The 18,969-nt window shown below is 57.9% G+C and overlaps 2 protein-coding genes across 4 annotated transcripts; both read left to right on the plus strand.

Moving 5' to 3' along the window:
- The first annotated feature begins 150 nt into the window (after nt 1–150).
- Nucleotides 151–9,637, plus strand: USF2 (upstream transcription factor 2, c-fos interacting). Of its 2 annotated transcripts, none has more exons than XM_087422219.1 (10): nt 151–229; nt 493–539; nt 647–765; nt 901–1,101; nt 1,522–1,672; nt 1,764–1,851; nt 2,143–2,201; nt 8,540–8,634; nt 8,776–8,904; nt 8,997–9,637. In XM_087422219.1, the coding sequence occupies exons 1-10, from the start codon at nt 168–170 to the stop codon at nt 9,084–9,086; spliced, it is 1,041 nt and encodes a 346-aa protein (XP_087278345.1). In that variant the 5' UTR covers nt 151–167; the 3' UTR covers nt 9,087–9,637. The 2 variants fall into 2 exon arrangements, with proteins under 2 accessions (XP_087278345.1, XP_087278346.1); XM_087422220.1 differs by having other exon boundaries at nt 901–1,020.
- Nucleotides 9,638–9,901: 264 nt separating this feature from the next.
- On the plus strand, nt 9,902–13,428 carry HAMP (hepcidin antimicrobial peptide). Of its 2 annotated transcripts, XM_004439767.3 has the most exons (3): nt 9,902–12,000; nt 12,954–13,022; nt 13,101–13,428. In XM_004439767.3, the coding sequence occupies exons 1-3, from the start codon at nt 11,914–11,916 to the stop codon at nt 13,203–13,205; spliced, it is 261 nt and encodes an 86-aa protein (XP_004439824.1). In that variant the 5' UTR covers nt 9,902–11,913; the 3' UTR covers nt 13,206–13,428. The 2 variants fall into 2 exon arrangements, with proteins under 2 accessions (XP_004439824.1, XP_087278378.1); XM_087422252.1 differs by having other exon boundaries at nt 12,954–13,428.
- Nucleotides 13,429–18,969: the final 5,541 nt, after the last annotated feature.

The raw sequence follows: 18,969 nt of genomic DNA on the forward strand, positions 1-18,969 counted from the left end.
GTCCCCGTGATCAGCGCGAGCGGCTCCCGTGTCTCCTCCGTCCCCTCCTGCCGCGCGGCGTGAGCGCCGGGCTCGGGGCCCCCCCGGCCGCCCGCCCCCTCCCCTCCCTCCCTCCCTCCCTTCCCCCTTCCTCCCCTCCCCGGGCCCCGCGCCCCCGCCCCCCCCCCATGGACATGCTGGACCCGGGTCTGGATCCTGCTGCCTCGGCCACCGCTGCTGCCGCCGCCAGGTAAGGGCGCCCGCCCGCCCGTGCCCCCGCGCGCCCTGGCCCCGGCCCTTCGGCCTGGCGGCCGGGCCGCCATGATCCCGAGCGGCCGCCGGGCCCAGCTCAAAATGGAGGCCGAGAGGGAGGGGGACCCCGCGCGTGGTACCCCCGGGCCCCGGTCCTGGGGTCCCCCAGCCCAGACTGGGCCGGCCGGACGGGGACCTGCACCTGGGCAGGGGGGCGGGGGCGCGGGCGGCCCTGACCCTCTCTTGCCGTCCTCCCGGCAGTCACGACAAGGGACCCGAGGCAGAGGAGGGCGTCGAGCTGCAGGAAGGTGAGTGCTCGCGGGGCCTCCGCACCGCGGCCTGCGCCCCGGAGGGGACTGGGGGCGCCCTGGCCCGCGCCACCGCTGACCGCCCCCCTACCCCCCGCCGACCGCAGGCGGGGACGGCCCTGGGGCGGAGGAGCAGACGGCGGTGGCCATCGCCAGCGTCCAGCAGGCGGCGTTCGGCGACCACAACATCCAGTACCAATTCCGCACAGAGAATAATGGAGGACAGGTGAGGTTGCGAGCCGGGAGCCCGGCGGGCAAGCGGAGGGCTGAGCCGGGGGTCGAGCGGGCGGGCTGGGAGGGGCTCGGACCTGGCCCCTGCCTGGGCCCCAGCGCGGTCTCGCTGCTCTGCCGCCCCCTGCAGGTGACATACCGCGTAGTCCAGGTGACTGATGGTCAGCTGGACGGCCAGGGCGACACAGCAGGCGCCGTCAGCGTGGTGTCTACGGCTGCCTTCGCGGGGGGGCAGCAGGCTGTGACCCAGGTGGGTGTGGAAGGGGCAGCCCAGCGCCCTGGCCCTGCCGCTGCCTCTGTGCCCCCAGGTCCCGCAGCACCCTTCCCACTGGTAGGTGCCCAGCAACCCCTGGGGGGGATGGAGAGGGGTCACTGACTCTGTTTGGGGATCCCCAGGTGGTGGGTCAGGTGGGACACAGATGCTGCTTTCAGGGCACTGGGCTATGTGGGTCAAATCCCTGTTCTGCACAGTGAAGCCTTGGGCAAGATCTTTGGAACATGTTTTTCTTTTTCTGAAATGGGGATGGTGGTAACAGGAAAGTCTCTTAGAGGTAAAAGTGGATCAGCTCACTAAATGGTTGCTGAGTGCCGAGTTCCAGGGCTGTGTGAGACACAGGGCAGAGCAACACATAGAGGAGATCCTCACTCTCCGTAAAGAATGCAATAGGCGTCAAACAGGGCAACCAGGGGTGGATAGGCTGGAGCACAAAGATGGCTGAGGGTGGCCTCTGTGTCCTTCTCCTCCTCCCAGGCTGTGATCCAGAATCCCTTCAGCAATGGTGGCAGCCCAGCGGCCGAGGCTGTCAGTGGGGAGGCACGATTTGCCTATTTCCCAGCGTCCAGCGTGGGGGATACCACAGCTGTGTCCGTACAGACCACAGACCAGAGCTTGCAGGCCGGAGGTAACGGGAGGCAGAAGGCAGAGGAGGTAGCAGGCCTTGCGGGGTGGGAGGCCCCCAGCCAGTTCTGACTGTGCCCCCGATTTCTCTGCAGGCCAGTTCTACGTCATGATGACGCCCCAGGACGTGCTTCAGACAGGAACTCAGAGGACGATTGCACCCCGGACACACCCCTACTCCCCGTACGTGCAGGAGACCTGGTCCCAGGAGCAGGGGACGCTGGGAGGGCCTGCACAGGGGGTGCAGGGGCCAAAGGAAGGGAAAGTTTTCTGGAGCAGGAGCCAGGCAGTTGAGCACCCAGCAGGCAGTCGGTGTATTTTCTGGTCTGTTTTTGCTTCTGTAGTTTCAGTAGTACCATTTTTTCTTCCTGCATATGGATTTATCCTGCAAAGATAATTTTCACATCTGATTCTTTATCTGATATTTGGACAAACAGGTCTGAGGTAACCCGTGCCCATTTTCTTCATCTCTAGGAAAATCGACGGAACCAGAACGCCACGGGATGAAAGACGGAGAGCGCAGCACAACGAAGGTAAGGTCAGGGTAGAGCTCCTGGGGCTCGCGGGCACAGTCAGGCCTGGTGCTCGGGGTCACAGGTCACCGGGCACACTACAGGCGCACCAGGGGTGTTTGTTGAATGTGGAAAGGTAGAAGTGGGTAGAGGGGAGTCCATTGTCAAGACAGATGGGCAGGAGGTGTGAACTGGAATGTGTCTTGTCGTCTTGGCTAGCAATTTTGAGTTAATGGCTGATGTCTAAGTGCCACATTTTACATTCAGTGGATTTCCTGCTTCTCTTGGAAAATTGGGTTGATCTGGCCCCCCTGGACCTGCCTTTCCGTGTGGCAGCTGTGTGCTCCATCCTCTCCTTCTCTTGCCACCTGGCTTCCAGAGTAGCTATGGTTTGATAGGGAGCCTCTCTGAGGGTGAACTGCAGGCAGCTGTGCCTCTGGCTGAGGCTGGAGCATCCTACCCTTCCCAGAAACACCACATCCCCCCCTAAGGTCCTTTTGGCCCTCCATGCTGTTCCCTAGTCCCCCACCCCAACCCTGGCCCCCAGTCGGTAGCCACTGCAGTGGGCATAGCAGCCTACAAGTCCGGGGGAACACTTATACACCCGGCGGGTGTCTTTCAGCAGATATTTCCTGAAGGTGGAGTCCAGGCTGGGCAGCTTGTGCCCTGTGCCAAGTCTGGGGCCTGGTCTGGAGTGTCACGGAGGCTGGTTCTGGCTCAGCACTGACCAGGGGGATCAGATGACACTTCCCCAGGGAGGTGGCCTTTGGGAGTGAGTGCTTGTCAGGCAGAAGGGAGCACAGGCTGGAGGGAAGGCAGAGTGGGGTGAGGCTGGTTTGGTTGTGGCAGAGGTTCCATGTGGAGCGCTGGGGAGGGGAGCCAGGAGGCCTTGAGTATCAGGTGAGGTCCCCGAGTCCTGAAGGGGTTTGACTAGGGGTGGGCCTGTGCAGCCTCACGTGATCTGAGCTGCTCGCTGAGTTCAGGCGGTCATTCAGCACGTCCAGGCGGTCATTCAGCACGTCCGTACTGCGTGCCAGCCCCTGTGTCAGTCCTGCAGGTACAGCGGATAATAGGACAGATGAGGTCTTGGCTCTCGAAGTGTTCATTCTGGTGACAGAATCGGAAATCATACAAAGCTACAACGTGATATCAGGTAGCACAAGTCACACGAGGGAAGAAGCTAACACTGTGTAGGGAAATGGAGAAGAGTGGTGGCAGGGTGCTCCGTGGGGATCTCTGAGAGGTGACATTTGAGCAGAGACCTGAATGGGCCAGCCCAGGATCTGGGGAAGAGTCCCAGGCAGAGGGGTGAGCAAGTGCACACACCATGCCTAGGCCTGAACAGACTTGGTGTGTTTGAGGCAGAGCAGAATCCAGAAAAAGGAAGAGAAAGTTGGTGGAGTTGTGGGAGGGCTGGACAGGCCAGATCACACGGGGCCCTGTAAGAGGCCATTCCAGTGTCCCTGCTCCTGGGTTTTTAGTCTAGTTTGAGGGGAAGCCAGCGGAGGGGTTTGTATAGGGCTACTGGATGGTAAGGAAGGGACACCGGAGGCTGGGAAGGTAGGAGGTGACTGCAGATGTCGGGTGTGAGACAGGACAGGGCACAGAAGGGGGTGGGAGGGCGTAGGGGAGAAGAGTCCAAGGCTAACAGAGTTTCGTGAATCGGGGTTTCCTGATGGGCTCAGGTTGGTTTGAAGGGAAGGGCTGAGTCTGAGCTTGGTTTGGGGTTTGGCGGGTTTGAGGGGCCTCCAGTAGGCCCTCCAGGCAGTCCTGGCCCTCCCGCTCACTGGAGGAGCGACCTCAGGCCGGCTCTGTCTCCGTCAAGTGGTGTTAGCACGCCGACCGCAGAGGCTCACGGTGAGGCTTCAGTGAGTTGAGGCACGTGAGCCCCCAGCGGTCTGGCAGGCCAGCCAGTGAAACTGCAGTAAACCATCTGGGTACCATCCAGCCACCCCCACCCGTTCTCTCTCTCTGCCTCTTGCTGGATCGTCCGCCCCGAACAGTCTTGGATCTTCCTCACCCTGCAGAGAGCAGTCTTTCTCATGACCTTGCCCTCCTCTTCCACCCTACTCTCTCTCCTAACCTGCAGGGTTCGACCTACCGTCTGCCCATTCTCCCTGTACCCTTGGCAGTCTGGCTCCTTTCTCTACCAAAAGGCCGCCATTTAAGGTCACCCATCAAGATCTCATTGCCAAATTCACTGGCTTCCTTCCCTGTCTGCGCTCCAAGCATCTGACCCTGCCTGTTCCCTCCTTTCGGGAATGTTCCTTTCTGCTCTACCCGCTCTGATTCCCCTTCCCAGCCTGCTCCTCCGGGCCCCAGGAAGCTTGTTAACACTCATGGTCTCCAGGGCCATCCTCAGAGGGTCTGAGTGGGCAGGTCAGGGAGGCCCAGGTGTCTGTGTTCCAGCAAGTTCTGCAGGCGATTCTTCACAGTGGACACAGGGAACTGCTTCGCCTGTGGGTGTTTCTTAGGGTCTGGCCCCCTCTTCTGTGGGCCTCAGGAGACTGAACGTTAGGCCCAGGGATGGTCAGTATCCCCAAACCCTATCCACAGCTGGGTATTCATCATTCCTCTGGGGAGGGGTGTCTGCTGGCTTTCTCCAGAAAAGTGTGTGACTCCGGGAAGGTGGGAGCTATTCCACGATGTCCTCCCAGGCCTTCCCCACGCCCTGGATACCAGCGGGCAAAGCTGGGTTTCTACCCCGTGCTCCTCTGTTGAACTCCAGGCCCACATTTTGAACTGCCCATTCAAAATCTGCATTTCTGGATGTCCTGGAGACGCCTCAAACTCAACTTGTCCAAAACAGAACTTTCTGTTCCCCCCCGCAAAGGTTCTCATGCAGCATTTCTTTTTCCAGAAGGTACTCCTGTCACAGTGACCCAAGCCAGAAATGAAAACCAGGGCCACCTTGCCTCCGCCGTCTTCTCCTTCCCTCACGTCCGCAAGCCCTGAAACTCTGCCGGAGTGGACTTAAGTCAGCGTCTTTTTCCCCGTTTCCCTCTTTCCCATTTCTTGGTGCCACAGGAGCCCATCACTGGGTCACAAACTCGGGGGCCTGAGGGCGCGAGTACACTCCGTGTGTCAGAAAGGGCAGCAGTGGGCCCCAGGGTGAACTGGGCATGCGAGTCCTGCTGGAGGGCAGCCCTTGGAGCCTCAGCCCCTTGCTGCCAGGTCAGAATTGGGGCCCACTGTTGCCAGAACCTCGAGAAGCCAGAAATCCAGATCTGTATGTGAAATCGGATTTTTAAATGCCGGATGGAATTGCTTTTTCTGTTTCGTTAGTTTCCACTCTTAATGTTACTAATTCATAGCTTGTACTTACTTTGGGTTGAATTTTCTGGGCTTTTTCTCCTTTCTTTTTAAGATGATTTTAAACCTTTCTTTTTTCCTAATGCAAGCCTTTCTAGTTAAAAATTTCACTCTAACGTTGCTTTAGCTGCATCCCTTTTGGACAGGTTGTTTTCATCATCATTCAGTTCAAAATATTTTCCAGTTCTCTCCATGATTTCTTTGGCTCGTGGGTTATTTAGAAGTGTTGCTTAACTTCCAAATATTTGTGGGTTTTCTGGATATCTTTTTGTTATTGATTTTTAATTTAGTTCTATTGTGATCAGGAATTTCAGTTCTTAGAAATTTACTGAGACTTAGGCCGAGTACAGTCTTAGGCTCAGACTTACGGCCCCAAATATGGTCTGTTGGTGACAGTTTCCGTGTGCACTTTAAAAGCACGTGTGTCTGCTGCCGCTGCGTGTGGAGTGGTCCCTCCGTGTCGGTGAGGTCAAGTCGGTTGACAGCGTTCAGGTTTCTATCCTGATTTTTTTGTCTGCTCGTTCTATTAGTTACTGAGAGAGGAGTGTTCACGTCTCCAGCCGTATCTGTAGATTTGTCCATTTCTCCTCTCAGTCCTGGCAGATTTGGCTTCTAAATTGTTTTAAATGTCATGTGGGTGTAACTGAAGCACTTCTGTGGAATGGACATGGCTTTGGTCTTAACTGGTCTTCCTCAGTTTCAAATGCACTGAAATGGTTTTCCCCAGCCACGGGCCTGACCACGTCCCACCGGCTTAACGAAAGGCGCTGGACTCCAGGGCCTGGACCCCTCGAGGAGGAGATGAGCTCCGGACCCGTTAGCATGGCATTCACGGCCTTCACACCTGTTTCTACAACCTTTTCCTACCTCCCCACCCCCCAAAATTTCTGGGGTCTTGCCGCCTGTCTGTCTGATGCCCCTCCCCTCAGAAACCAGCCCAAACGTTTCCTCTCTAAGACTCTCTCTGAAGATAGCCCCATCCCACTCCATGCAGAAGTCAGCGCTCCACCCTGGCCTTCCCCAGGCACTTGGTGCAGCCTTCAGGGGTAACACGTGTCCCGTGGAGTCAGTATCACCCGTTCACGTGCACTGCATGGTGGTGCTGTGAGTGCCAGCAGGACAGATGAGTCCAGTGGGCTCTGGCCTTGCGGAGTGCCCTGCACACACTAGGGCAGGCAATAAGTGTTTAAGAAGTAAATGCAAGCTGGAGATGTGCAGCCCCCCTGTCCCTGCCCCCTGCTGGCTTGAACTGAGGTGCACATGTGAGATACGGTGCCCGGCTCAGACTGCGGGGCTGTGAGGGTGGAGAAAGAGACCGAGAGGCTGCGTGCTGTCTGTCTGGTTCCTGAGTTGAATCCTTGGGAAGGGAGCACGCGGCTGAGGGACACTGTCGGTGGGCCGTGCCACCGGGCCTGGGCTGGACTCTTGGCTCTGCTGCTTTTGGCCACAGAGCTCCCAAAGGCTGTGAGACGTGGCTGTCCTTGACAGAAAGGTTCAGGTCACCCCGATAACAGTGGGGCCCAGGTCTTGAGCTGTCACTGACCCCAGGGGCCTGCGGCAGGCGAAGCTCAGGACTGAGCACCATTCTCGTGGTATTGGGGAGCTCTCAGTGGCAGGAGAGGAGATGGAGGAAGGAAGAGGGGCCAGGGAGGAGGAGAGTGCGCATAGGAGGGTGTTGTCACCCCCGCCCAAGTGGGAGCCATTGGAGGTGGGGAAGAGGTGGTCAGCCATGAGTGGACGAAACCAGGTGCCAAGAGAAGACGGGAGATGTGCCTGTTAGTGGCCTGGTGCGTTCTTTGAGGGAACAGCAGGGTCCGGTGGGGGGTGCTCGCCTCAGAGGAGGGAAGGGCTAGGGGCATGCTTCTGGCCCACCCTCCTTTCTCACTCTCACCAGGACCCTCCGCAGTCTCCCAGCAGCCCGCCCAACCCTGAGAAAATACCCCTTTGCCCTCCTTTCCAAATCCCACCTACACACCCAGTAGTCCCCCCTCTTCCACAGACACTGCCTGCATTTGTCCATGAGCTGTCCTGGCAGGGGGATGAGGGTGAGAGTTGGGGGGTAACTGGGCTTTCTTGGGGGTCCCCACCAGTGCCTGGGACTGTGCTTGGCAGGGAAGGAAGGGCCGGGACAGCTTTGCTTCCATAGGCCCCGTCCAGGGGTCTCGGGCTGCAGTGCACCCAGACCCCAGACCACTGTCATGAGGTCATGCGGCGGGCCGGATGAGGAGCCGAGAGAAGATATGCGCCCTGTGCCAAGGGGGCAGCTGCCTCTCAGCTTGGCCGACAGAGAAAGGTTATGGCGTTTTATGAAATAAAATCACAGGATTTTTCAAGTAAAATCTTCCATTAGTTTGGAATCCCTGGCCTTCTAGGTAGGGTTCCTGTTGTTCCCAGGTGACCCGGTAGCCTGATGGGCCAGGCCCTTGAGAGCCGCCGGTGCCAGCCAAGGGGGCTGGGCCTTGCTGCTGGGGCCCTGGAGAAGGGTTTGCGCAGGGTGAGCAGTGGTCAGGCTGAGTTTAAAGATGAAGAGACAAACAGCATCCGGGGCCCAGGGCTCTGGGGAGACTGAGGACTGTGGAGAGTCACGTGCACAGGCTGTGGGGACCGGAGAGGGGGCACTCGGGGCCTGTGTAAAGGGGCTCCGGCCCATTCTTGCCTCCTGAGAATTTGTGCCCACTGTAGCCACAACTCCACTTTTCAGAAGCTGCCAGTTATTCTGTGAAATTTCCTCATTTTCACATTTTAGCTTAGATTTTTTAAAATATGCTGGGTGGGTAAACAAAATGAACCCATGGTCCCCAGCTGTCGATTCTGCCCAAGGGGTGTGTGGGGGCCTCGAGGGTGAGAATGTCTCTGTTCCTCTTGAGGAGCACTGTGACGCGGGTGTGGAAGCCGGCTGCCTGGCTGCGCTGGCTGGCGGCGTGATCTTGGGCAGGGCCTGCGTTGTGCCTCAGCGCCCTGGGGTCCCGCAGCACCGGCCTCAGGAGGGCCTCGCCTGGGCGCCCGGGAGGGGTGTAAACGCAGCCGTCTTATTGCTGTTCCTGCAGTGGAGCGGAGGCGGAGAGACAAGATCAACAACTGGATCGTCCAGCTTTCAAAAATCATTCCAGATTGTAATGCAGACAACAGCAAGACGGGAGCGGTGAGTGCCCCACCTCGGCCTCCGTGCCGCAGGGCCCAGTCCCCTAGCCCTTCCACAAAGTCCGCCTGACCGCTGGGCGCAGGAGCTGTCCCGGGGCGAGCCGGCGGGCAGTGCTGGCTAATGCTCCCGCCCACCCCCTAGAGTAAAGGGGGGATCCTGTCGAAGGCCTGCGACTACATCCGGGAGCTGCGCCAGACCAACCAGCGCATGCAGGAGACCTTCAAGGAGGCCGAGCGGCTGCAGATGGACAATGAGCTCCTGAGGCAACAGGTGAGGGCCAGGGCCGGGAGCCAGGGGGACCCAGGAACCCCAAGCTACGGGGAGCCAGCCCCTGGCTCCTTGTGGCCTGTCGTGTCTGCCAGATTGAGGAGCTGAAGAACGAGAACGCCGTGCTTCGCGCCCAGCTGCAGCAGCACAACCTGGAGATGGTGGGCGAGAGCACGCGGCAGTGACGCCCGGCCTGCCGTGCAGCGGGGCCTCCTCCGGCCTCGGCTGTCCCCTGCCCCAGCCCTTAGCACAGAGAGGGACAGATGCCCCTCCCCCAGCTGCGTTTTTTTACAGTAGATTTTTAACAAAAACAGGGAGAAATCATGCATTTCTGTGGATAAGCGCCCACCGCTCTCCTCAACTTGGAAATGATATCCTCCCGCCCCCATCTGTCTGTCTCCCCCTCCCGGCCCCCACTAAGCCCCAGCAGTGGTCTCGCCCGGAGGCGAGAGGGACGAGGACGGAGGCCCTGCCATATCCCGCTGCCTCCTTGATCTCTAGAGGTACTGAGACAGGGTGCTTACGGGAAGGAAGGGACCCTTTGGGGGGGCCATCCCTGGGGCCTGGACCTAAGCAGGGAGGTCGTGTCCCACCCCACCTCTTGTTTCTGGATCCCTGCTCCCCTTTGGGTGAGTGTGTGTTTTAATTTTCTTTATGGAAAAATGGACAAAAAAATAGAGAGAGAGAGAGAGGTATTTAACTGCAATAAACTGGCCCCATGTGGCCCCGCCTTGTCTGTCTGTGTATCTGTTCATCTCAGGTGTGGGGAGGGGGCCTGGGGAATGGGCAGGGCGCCAGCTGTGGTGTTGGTGGCTGTGTACCAGCCCTGCCATCCTGCATCGCCGGCACCCGGTCTGTTTGTTGGATGGGCGGAGGTGTTAAGGAAGGAATATCCTCTTTGAGGCCCCAGGTGTGTGTCTGTGGTGTGGGGGCGGGGGGTGCTGGGGTCAAGGGCATGTCCCTTGTTTTTGGAGGAGAGGCTGGGGTCTCCCATGTCACCAGTTCTTAAAAACAGAACTGGCTCCTGGCCCTGCCCTTCAGGGCTGCAGCCCTCCCCTTTACACCAGCCAATGGTGGGGCCTGGCCTTGAGCCCCCCACCCCCAGGAAGGGCAGATGGCCAGGAAGCCAGGCTTGGCCCGTCAGCCTGTCGCCTTGCATTGAGGCTCTGGCGCCTGTGCTGTGACCCCTGCCCCTGGCTGATGATGAAACCTGGCCTGATCGGAGATGCAGTGATGCCGGGCAGTGCTGGGGGATGCTGCCGTGTCTCCCTGGGGCCGGGCGTGCAGCCTGCCTCGACCCACAGCCCCTGTGCTCCTCCATCCGCTCCTAGAGCCAGGCCTGCCAGTCTGGTCACCTTGCTGAGCTCTCCACCCTGTCCCACCCCAGATGCCCCCCAACTGGGCTCTTCATCCCTCTGAGAGCCCTGTCTCGTTTTCCCGGCCATTCCTCTGCTTGAAGCCGTCTTTGAGAGGGAAGGTGTATGCGGCAGGGGGATCCTCAAGTGTGGAGCAAACGGGGAAGCAGGTGGCAGGGAATGCCCTTCACTCCCCCACCTCCATTTTTGTGGTTTTGAGTGGGTCTTGGCAGTGGTTTGGGGTCGGGAAGAAGTGTTCATTCCCTGGCAGCATGGTCCCCAGGCTCCAGTGGTGGGGTTGACACCAGATGGCCCTCGAGTGAGTCAGAGGCAAAATGACCAAAGGCCCCACTCTCGAGTCCAGGTGTGTGGTTCCCCTGGGCCGTGTGCACCCTAAGATGTTCAGGTGGTAGACAGGAGTGAGGCTGCCACAGGCAGGCAGCCGCGGTCCTCTCCCCATCCGGGGGTGTGGGGAAACCAGCTCTCCAAAACAAAGCTGTGCAGCATTGGCCCAGGTCTGTGGTGTAGAGGCTCCACTGCTGCTCGTTTCAGGCACCAACACGATGCCGCTGAATGCACAGTCGGGGCGAGCTGTGCACAGTCGGCTCCACTGACCTGGTAGGAGCCAGCTCCAGCACACCCCACTGTGCCTCCTGTGATTTCAGGGAGGCAGGAAAGGCTGGTGAGGAGAGCACAGGCCACAGAGTCAGGCCGCCCAGGCTGGAATCCCAGCTCTGCCTCTGGCTGGGCAAGCTTCGCCACTACCCCCATCTCTTCCTTCAGTTCCCCGTCAAGTGAAGAAAACAAGTCTCAGGTGGGCATGGTGGGCTCCTAAGAGGGACAGGGTCTGGGAAGCTAGGCGTCTGGGGCAGCTGAGAAGGTAGTGAGGGCCCCTGGATACAGAGCAGAGCCCAGCAGGCCAGAGCCACTCAGAGGAGGGGCGGGCCAGCGGAGTTACCGCAAAAGTGAGTCAAAACATCTGCTGGCAACACGACAGGGCCGTCAGATGTTAGCATGACTGTGGCCGCGATCTTTTATGGTCCAAAGTTCGCAGGAACATTCTCGAGATACAGGGCCACATCCGATACTTGTTCTGATCCTTAGAAAACATCACACGTGCCAACACAAACTCCTGTATCTGGCTGCCCGGGTGTTCCCCACCAGAATCCACACGTGTGCAAAGAGAACCCAAAGCAGGGGGATCTGCTGGGCACCCTGAGGGCCCAGTAAGTGACAGCCACCCTCCACATGAATGGGGACATCAGGGAGGGTGGGGAATGGCTCCTTCTCATGGACCTGTTCAGCTTCAGCAGCCAAAGGGGGGTGGTTTTCTGAGACCAGCAGGGTGATGTCATGTCGGGGAAAGTGTTTCTCAGGTGGCTGGCCAGAGACATGTGTCTGCGGCCCCTCTGCCCCACCCCCTGGACACACCTCTGCCGGCTGAGGGTGACACAACCCTGTTCCCTGTCACTGTGTTCCCGCTTATCTCTCCCGCCTTTTCGGCGCCACCACCTTCTTGGAAATGAGTTAGGGCAAAGGGGAGTGGGCTTAGCACCCCCACGTCCCCCAGCAGTCCCCATAAAAGCAAGTGAAACTGGGCCCCAGACACCAGAGCCAGTCCTAGACCCAAGAGCGGGACAGCCAGACGGACGGCACAATGGTCCTGAACGCGCACATCCGGGTTGCCTGTCTGCTGCTCCTTCTCCTGGCCAGCCTGACCACTGGCTCGGTTTTTCCGCACCAGGTGAGAGCCCGTGGGGCCCGACCCAGCAGGGCAGCGGGGACTGGAGAGCCAGGCCCTGGGAGGGGACTGCTGAGGGCAGCCGGGAAAGGGGGCCGGGCGGCTGCTTAAACTACAGAGATGGGGTCCCGAACTAATCCCACAGTCACTTACCGAGTACCTACTCTGTGTTAAGTCCTGGTCCAGCCAGTGGGGAGCCAGCAATGAACAAGGTGAGAGGAGATTTTCGCTCTCATGGAGCTTACATCTGGTCAGGGAATTAGTCAATGAACAATTAAAACATAAGATACTAAACTGTGTTTAGTAAATGCTATCCATGAATAACATAAAAGATGGCAGTAGAGTGCCCGTGGTCGGGGAGGCACCAGCTGGAAGCAGGGCTGGTAGTCATGCAGGCGGGTTTTGAGAGAGAATGCTATTTGCCCTAAGTCTTGGAAGAGAAGAGAAGACAGCAAGCAAAGACCCGAGATGAGGGCGAGCAGGGTGTTCCCGAGGGTCAGGGGTTAGTTGGGGAAGGCGATGAACTTGGAGATGAGATCGCAGGGTGGTTACGGGCAGTTGTGCAAATACTGATTTTCCTCCAAGGGCAGGGGGAACCTTGCAGTCTTTACAATGGACAAAGCCACGACAGGACTGACGAGGCGTGGGGGACCCAACGTAAGGGGCAAGAGGCAGGGAAACTCGTCCCAGGCGGCACTGGCATCCAGGCCGGGAGGGTGATGTCCCCAAGAGGAGTAGCAGGAGCGGAGAGAGAGGGAGCCCAATCTAGGGCGTCTGTAGGAAGGGTAACTCCCATGCAAAGGTGAGAGATGCCAGGAGACAAGGCTCCTCCTAGGATTCCAGCCCAGTCATGGACACCAGCTGCCCGGGGTGGGGGGTCGGGGGGGGTGCTGCAGGGGGGCAAGTCTGAGCGCTCTGCTGGGCCCTGCCATCCTCAATATCCTTCTGCTTTCCAGACAAGGCAGCTTGCAGACCTCCAGACCCAGGACACAGTTGGAACAGTGGGAGCTACAGCCGGCTTGATGGTGAGAGCAGCTGAGAGTCCTGAGTGTCCTGCCCCTTCCTGTGCCCAGGCCCTGCTCACTCTCCCTTCCTTCCCGCAGCCCGGGCTCCACCAGCTGAGGCGGCGGGACACCCACTTCCCCATCTGCACCCTCTGCTGTGGCTGCTGCAAGAAATCGAAGTGTGGGTGGTGCTGCAAGACCTAGAACCTTTCGGCCCTGCCCAGGCCTCCCTTCCTTATTTATTCCTACCCCTCCAGCACTCTGTGAATGGTCTCTGAATAAAATGGCTTGTTCTCTCTTGTTTTCCAAACCAGAGTCTCTGTTGCCCTTTCTACCTGTCAAAGGCCTATGCCTTCTGGCCCGTGCCTTGTCAGGGCCAGTCCTCGGTGGGCTGTGTGGGGTTGGCGTGTACTGGGGGTTGCAAGGAAGCCTGGTGAAGGAAATTTAACTTCTATTCGTCTCCTCCTTTCCCCACTTCAAAAGACCTATTTCTTTTCTTGGGGCCGGCCCTGTGGCCTAGTGGTTAAGTTTGGTGCGCTCCACTTCGGCAGCTGGGGTTCCGTTCCAGGATGTGGACCTACACCACTTGCCAGCAGCCATGCTGTGACTGCGAGCCACATACAAAATAAAGGAAGATTGGCAGGGATGTTAGCTCAGGGTGAATCTTCCTCAGCAGAAGAAAAATAAAAAAAGACCTAGAATTTATGTTGCAACAGCAGGAGATAAAAGTTGAACAAAATTTCCCATCCTTGAAGTCTTCTGGAAACAGGGGTAACAAATTCACATGCCCAGCAAGAGTTCTCCAAGGAAGGTCCGGGGATTCCTTCCAGGGCTCCGCAAGGTGGAAGCTACCAAGAGGTCACGTGTCTTTTTCTCTCGTGAGTGTGCGGGGGAGTTTCCCAGAGGCCCCGTGACGTGGGATGCAGTCACCGCTCTGAGGGCTAGTGGATCGTGTGCTCGTGTATCTTGTGCTTTACCAGTTTCCCCGTTTTGATTTCTACTACGATGAGCAACTCTAGATACAGCCCACATAAACAAAGGCTTTTTGGAGTCGTCAGTAATCCTGCAGAGTAGAAAGGGGTCCTGAGACCGACAAGTCTGAGAAGCACTGACCTTCCAGACAGGACAGTCAAGGAGTGAGGGGATGGGCTTGCTTCACAGGAGCATCTTAAGTCATAACCTCTCAATAAGGACACACTTTGCACGTGAGACACACAGGAGAATACCGTCTACCTCCACAAGGGATTCAGTGTCTTCCCCTTCTTCTTGAAAACTGTATCCCTCTCAATTTATCTGATGTCCCCCTTGCGATAGAAACAGAGATACACGATATAGTTCACTATCTTATAAGCCCATAAGAAAGCACTAACACTAGTAGGACGATAAAGGGTGTTGGCCACTTGGCCTCGGTGTTGTGGAGATAGGGAGTGGGGAGGCTGGGGCCCCACCTAAAGAGGGCTTCCAGAGACGGCTGCCAGGCCCAAAGGCCGGCCAGACACGGACGGCTAGAGCTGCTTTTGCAGAGAAAGGGCCAATCCTTATTTTAGGTGAAATTTCCTGATTTTTAAAATGTTGGCACCTGATTAAAGGAATTTCTTTATTTATTTTGGTGAGGGAGATCAGCCCTGAGCTAACATCTATTGCCAATCCTCCTCTTTTTGCTGAGGAAGACTGGCCCTGAGCTAACATCTGTGCCCATCTTCTTCTACTTTATATGGGACGCCGCCACAGCATGGCTTGACAAGCCACGTGCAGGTCTGTGCCCAGGATCCGAACCTGTGAATCCTGGGTCCGCCAAAGCAGAGCACATGAACTTAACCACTACACCACTGGGCTGGCCCCCAATTTGATTTTTTGAATCAACATTCTGTGAACCCAACTACACTCACCTGGGAGCCGGATCAGTCCCGTCCACCACCAGCTTCTACCTCCCGTCCTAGAAGCCGCGGGAGGCTCCCCTCTGGGAGAGGTTCTGCTGGAGGAGCCTGAAGGGAGGGAGAGGAAGGGAGGCCGGGAGCTTGGCTCCTGTTGGCTGCGGGATCTCGCAGCCATCTTCTTCTTGCTCTGTATCCCCGCCTCCTCATCTGGAGAGGAGAGGAGAGTCTCTACAGGACTCAGCTCCCCCAGCTGTTGAGCTGCTCCACACGGGACGAGTGTAATGCAGTTTTGGAAACTCAAATGGCTCATCAATGTAAAGGATCAGAATGGACGGGGAAGGTGGAGGCCTCTCAGACCCCTCAATAAATCCCTGGGAGGTGGGAAACCTGAGATTGCTAATTACATTTCGTGACCTGGAGTGCTCTTCTCCCATCTCAGCGAGTTCTCCTAGTGGTCCGAGAGACGAGAGGCAGAGGTGCTCAAACTTCAGAGCGCCCCAGAATCTCCTGGAGGGCCTGGTAACATGCAGATCGCTGGAGTCCAAGTCAGCAGATTTGAGGTGGGGCCCTGGAACCTGCATTTCTAACAAGCTCCTGGCGGTTCTGATGCTGCTGGCCTGGGGGCCACGCTTTGTGGACTCCCAGTGTGAAGCTGCCAACTCCGGCTGAGGGCAGCAAGCGCCTCGTGGTTGGAGCAAGCGCCAGCTCCACTCCAGAGAGCATCAACCAGGCTGGCCTGCGCGCTTGACTCCACCCTAAGATGAGTTTTGCTTGGTCTGTGCAGTGTTTTAGATAAAATTGGGCTAATACCTAAAAACTAAGATATTTCACATAAAAATCTGAACTCTTGCTGTTATGGGTTGAACTATGTCCCTCCAAAATTTATGTGTTGAAGTCCTAACCCCCAGTACCTCAGATTGTGACCTGATTCAGTGATAAGGTCTTTCCAGAGATAATCAAGTTAAAATGAGTTCATTGGGGTGGGCCTAATCCAATAGGACTGGTGTGTTTATCAAAACGGGAAATTTAGACACACAGACCTACATATAGTAGAACACCGTGTGAACATGATGGCCATCGACGAGCCAAGGAGAGAGGCCTAGAACACATCCTTCCCTCACAGTCCTCAGAAGGACCAACACCGCCAACTTCGCGACTTCAGACGTCTAGCCTGCAGCACTGTGAGACGATCAACTTGATTTTTGTTGTTGTTGTTGTTGTTGTTTTGCTGAGGAACATTGGCCCTGAGCTAACATCTGTGCCAACCTTCCTCTATTTTGTATGTGAGTTGCCACCACAGCATGGCTGATGAGTGGTGTAGGTCCACGCCCAGGATCCGAACCCGTGAACCTGGGCCCCCAAAGCAGGGCGGGCCAAACTTAACCACTATACCACGGTGCCAGCCCCTCAACTCTGTTTTTCAAACCACTTGCTGTGGGGTACTTTGTCAGAGTAGCCTTAGCAAACCACCACACCTGCCTGGTCCGGAAGGACGGGAAGATCTGGCGACCCTGGAGCTGGAGCTGGGTGCTGGCTCCCCGCCTTAGGCCGCATGTGCTCCCCGGTCCTCCTGTGGTCTGGAGATGCAGATTTCAGACTTCAGGAGAGTCACCAGTGCTCTCTGTGGGACGCACTCACCAGTGCTTCTGTCCCCCAGGGACAGCCTTCAGTTCACACCCGGAGAGGAGCTGGACCCCAAACTGCAGAGGCACATCACCCCGAGGGGATTGGTATTGATGCTGAGGGCTGTGCCATATGAGTACCCAGGATCTTGGTCGGTGTCTCCCCCAAGGTCAGGCACCAGGTCCCCCCAACTCCGTCTTCTCCGGGACCCAGGCGTTCAAGTCCCACCCGACTCTCAATGGGCCTTTGTCCCGACTGGGAAAGGCACGGGCAGAGTCTGACATCATGAAGCCTGAGGTGGGGGTGGGACTCCCCTCCCCCTCCTCCAGCAGGCTCTGACTCCTCACTCCCCGGGGGTGAGGGATTTCCCTGCCCCGGGTTCTCCCTCGGGAGAAAGGACACTGCCTCCTCCCTCCCCACTGCTCTGGCCTGAAGGAGGACAGAACGTGCCCCAGTGTGACGAACAGTTCATGGTCAAACCCACTGTTCCCTTAATCACACCACCACTGGCTCCCCCACCACCCGGCAAAGGTCATGGGCAATGGGAGGGGCTGGGGCGGCAGGAGGACCACTGTGGGAGCACTCTCTGTGCACCAGGCACTGTTCTAGGGACACAAGGGTGAACAAGACAGACACGCAGAAACCGTGCCCTCTGGGAGCTCCCATGCTGGTGGAGAAGCAGCTTATGGCAGGACGGGGCAGCATTTAAACAGAGGGGCTTGGCGTGGTGAGAGGGCCAGGGCAGGCTTCCAGAGGAAATGACATCCAAGCTGGGAACCCAAGGGTGAGCAGGCTGTGGCCATCAGCATGGGGAGTGGGATGGGGCAGGGGAGCGTTCCGGGAGGAAGGAGCAGTGCCAAGGCCCACAGTCAGAAGTGCCACAGGGGATCCGAGGAACACACTGATGTCCCACTCTACGTTTCTGTCTTAACTCTGTGCCAGGAGCCGTTCCGAAGCAGGAGAGATTGGGGATAAGCAGGCAAAGCCTGTCCTCCTGGAGGTCATGTTCTCACGAGAGGAGACAGTCGTTACATAAGGTCATTTCCCATGGCAAGAAGAGCCTAGAAGAAAATACACCAGGATGCACCAAAGGTGACCCAGGGAAGCGACTCTAGAGAGGGTGGAGGTGACACTGAAGCCAAGCATGGGAAGGTCCTGTCTCCTCCTCCTGCCCACACTGCCCTCTGTGGCCTCTCCAGACCGGGGTTAGACCTAACGTTGTCACCAAGATGCCCTAGAAGCTGAGGACGCCTTCTGCTTCTCCGCCTCTGACTTCCAGAGACAGGAGCACGCCCTCTCAGGCCCCACAACCAGGGTGGGTGCACGGTGATGGAGGAGGGGGAACAAGGAAGGCAGCCACCTCCCATCCCCTCCAGGAAGGAGCTAGTAGAACCCAGGCGTCAGGCTGCCCAGTTCCAGCAGTGGTGACAAGGGCCCCTTTGTGCCCCCTCCCCCGGGGGCAGGGAGGAGCTGGGCCCTGGAGGCAGGCGGCCCCTGGCACCCGGGGGGGAGAGGAGGGGCTGGCAAGTGGGGGCCTAGATCCTGGGAGGCCAGGGAATGCGAGCTGGGCCTGCGGAGCAGAGGGTGCAGAAGCAAGAGTACCAAGTGAGTCCCGCAGCCGAGAGGGCCCGGGGGATGGGCGGGGAGCAGAGGACCCAGCGAGGGGCTTCGCAGGGGCGCCCAGAGGCACTCGTGAGGCCAGGTGGCCAGGGCGGTGCATGCTGCTGTGAATGGCCACTAACTCAGGATAGGGGAGGGTGTTGCTTAGGGCTGCTTTGGGGATGGGCTGGGACCACAGCAGGCACAGCGAAGGGGCTTTGGGAAGACGGAGAGGAAGAACAAAGGGCCCTCCTCGGCTCCCCTCGTCGGGGAGGTTCTGCAGGAACAGCTTCCCGGAGCTCCCAAGGTTGGGGCAGATGGAGTGGAAGTTGTCTGGGGCTGGGTGAAGAGCAGAAGGAAGCCCAGGTGATCAGACACCTGCATCCTGCCACCTGGGAGGGGGTGGGGGCAGTGGGCTGTGAGTGAGCACGTTCCAGCACCTGGGCACACAACAGGGGTGTGTGTGTGTGTGTGTGTGTGTGTGTGTGTGTGTGTGCACGTGTGGGCACCTCCCCTGAGTGAGCCTTAATCTACATCAGTGTTTCTCAACCTGTTTTTCATTATCCTCCACTAAGGAAAATTTTTAGACCTGTTTTTCCTAATCTTACTCCCCCCATAAAATTTTACCACCACAGACAGACTGTACAGATATTTATGTCCTGCAGCCCTTTAGAGAGTCACGAATCACTGTGATAGCTAAGACTTGTCTGGCTCCGACCCCAAGAACTAATTTTCACCCCCATTAGGAACGCATGATCTACATGTTCATTTCACACATCTGCTCCGGCCTTGTGGCTGGCCCTCACCTGTGTCCCTCCCCTGAGCCTTCCTGTCGCAGGTGGGAGGACGCCCTCTTCCATGTGTCCATC

This window comes from Ceratotherium simum, chromosome 33, assembly GCF_057802395.1.
Source record: "Ceratotherium simum simum isolate JZ-2026a chromosome 33, ASM5780239v1, whole genome shotgun sequence".
NCBI lineage: Eukaryota > Metazoa > Chordata > Mammalia > Perissodactyla > Rhinocerotidae > Ceratotherium > Ceratotherium simum.

Excerpts from the sequence above, each read along its gene's own strand:
- HAMP (XM_087422252.1), top strand. The coding sequence starts at position 11,914 with ATGGTCCTGAACGCGCACATCCGGGTTGCCTGTCTGCTGCTCCTTCTC. Across the intron at positions 12,001-12,953 it reads GCTCGGTTTTTCCGCACCAG|ACAAGGCAGCTTGCAGACCT; the intron begins GTGAGAGCCCGT and ends TCTGCTTTCCAG.
- USF2 (XM_087422219.1), top strand. The coding sequence starts at position 168 with ATGGACATGCTGGACCCGGGTCTGGATCCTGCTGCCTCGGCCACCGCT. Across the intron at positions 540-646 it reads GGGCGTCGAGCTGCAGGAAG|GCGGGGACGGCCCTGGGGCG; the intron begins GTGAGTGCTCGC and ends CGCCGACCGCAG. Across the intron at positions 1,673-1,763 it reads CCAGAGCTTGCAGGCCGGAG|GCCAGTTCTACGTCATGATG; the intron begins GTAACGGGAGGC and ends ATTTCTCTGCAG.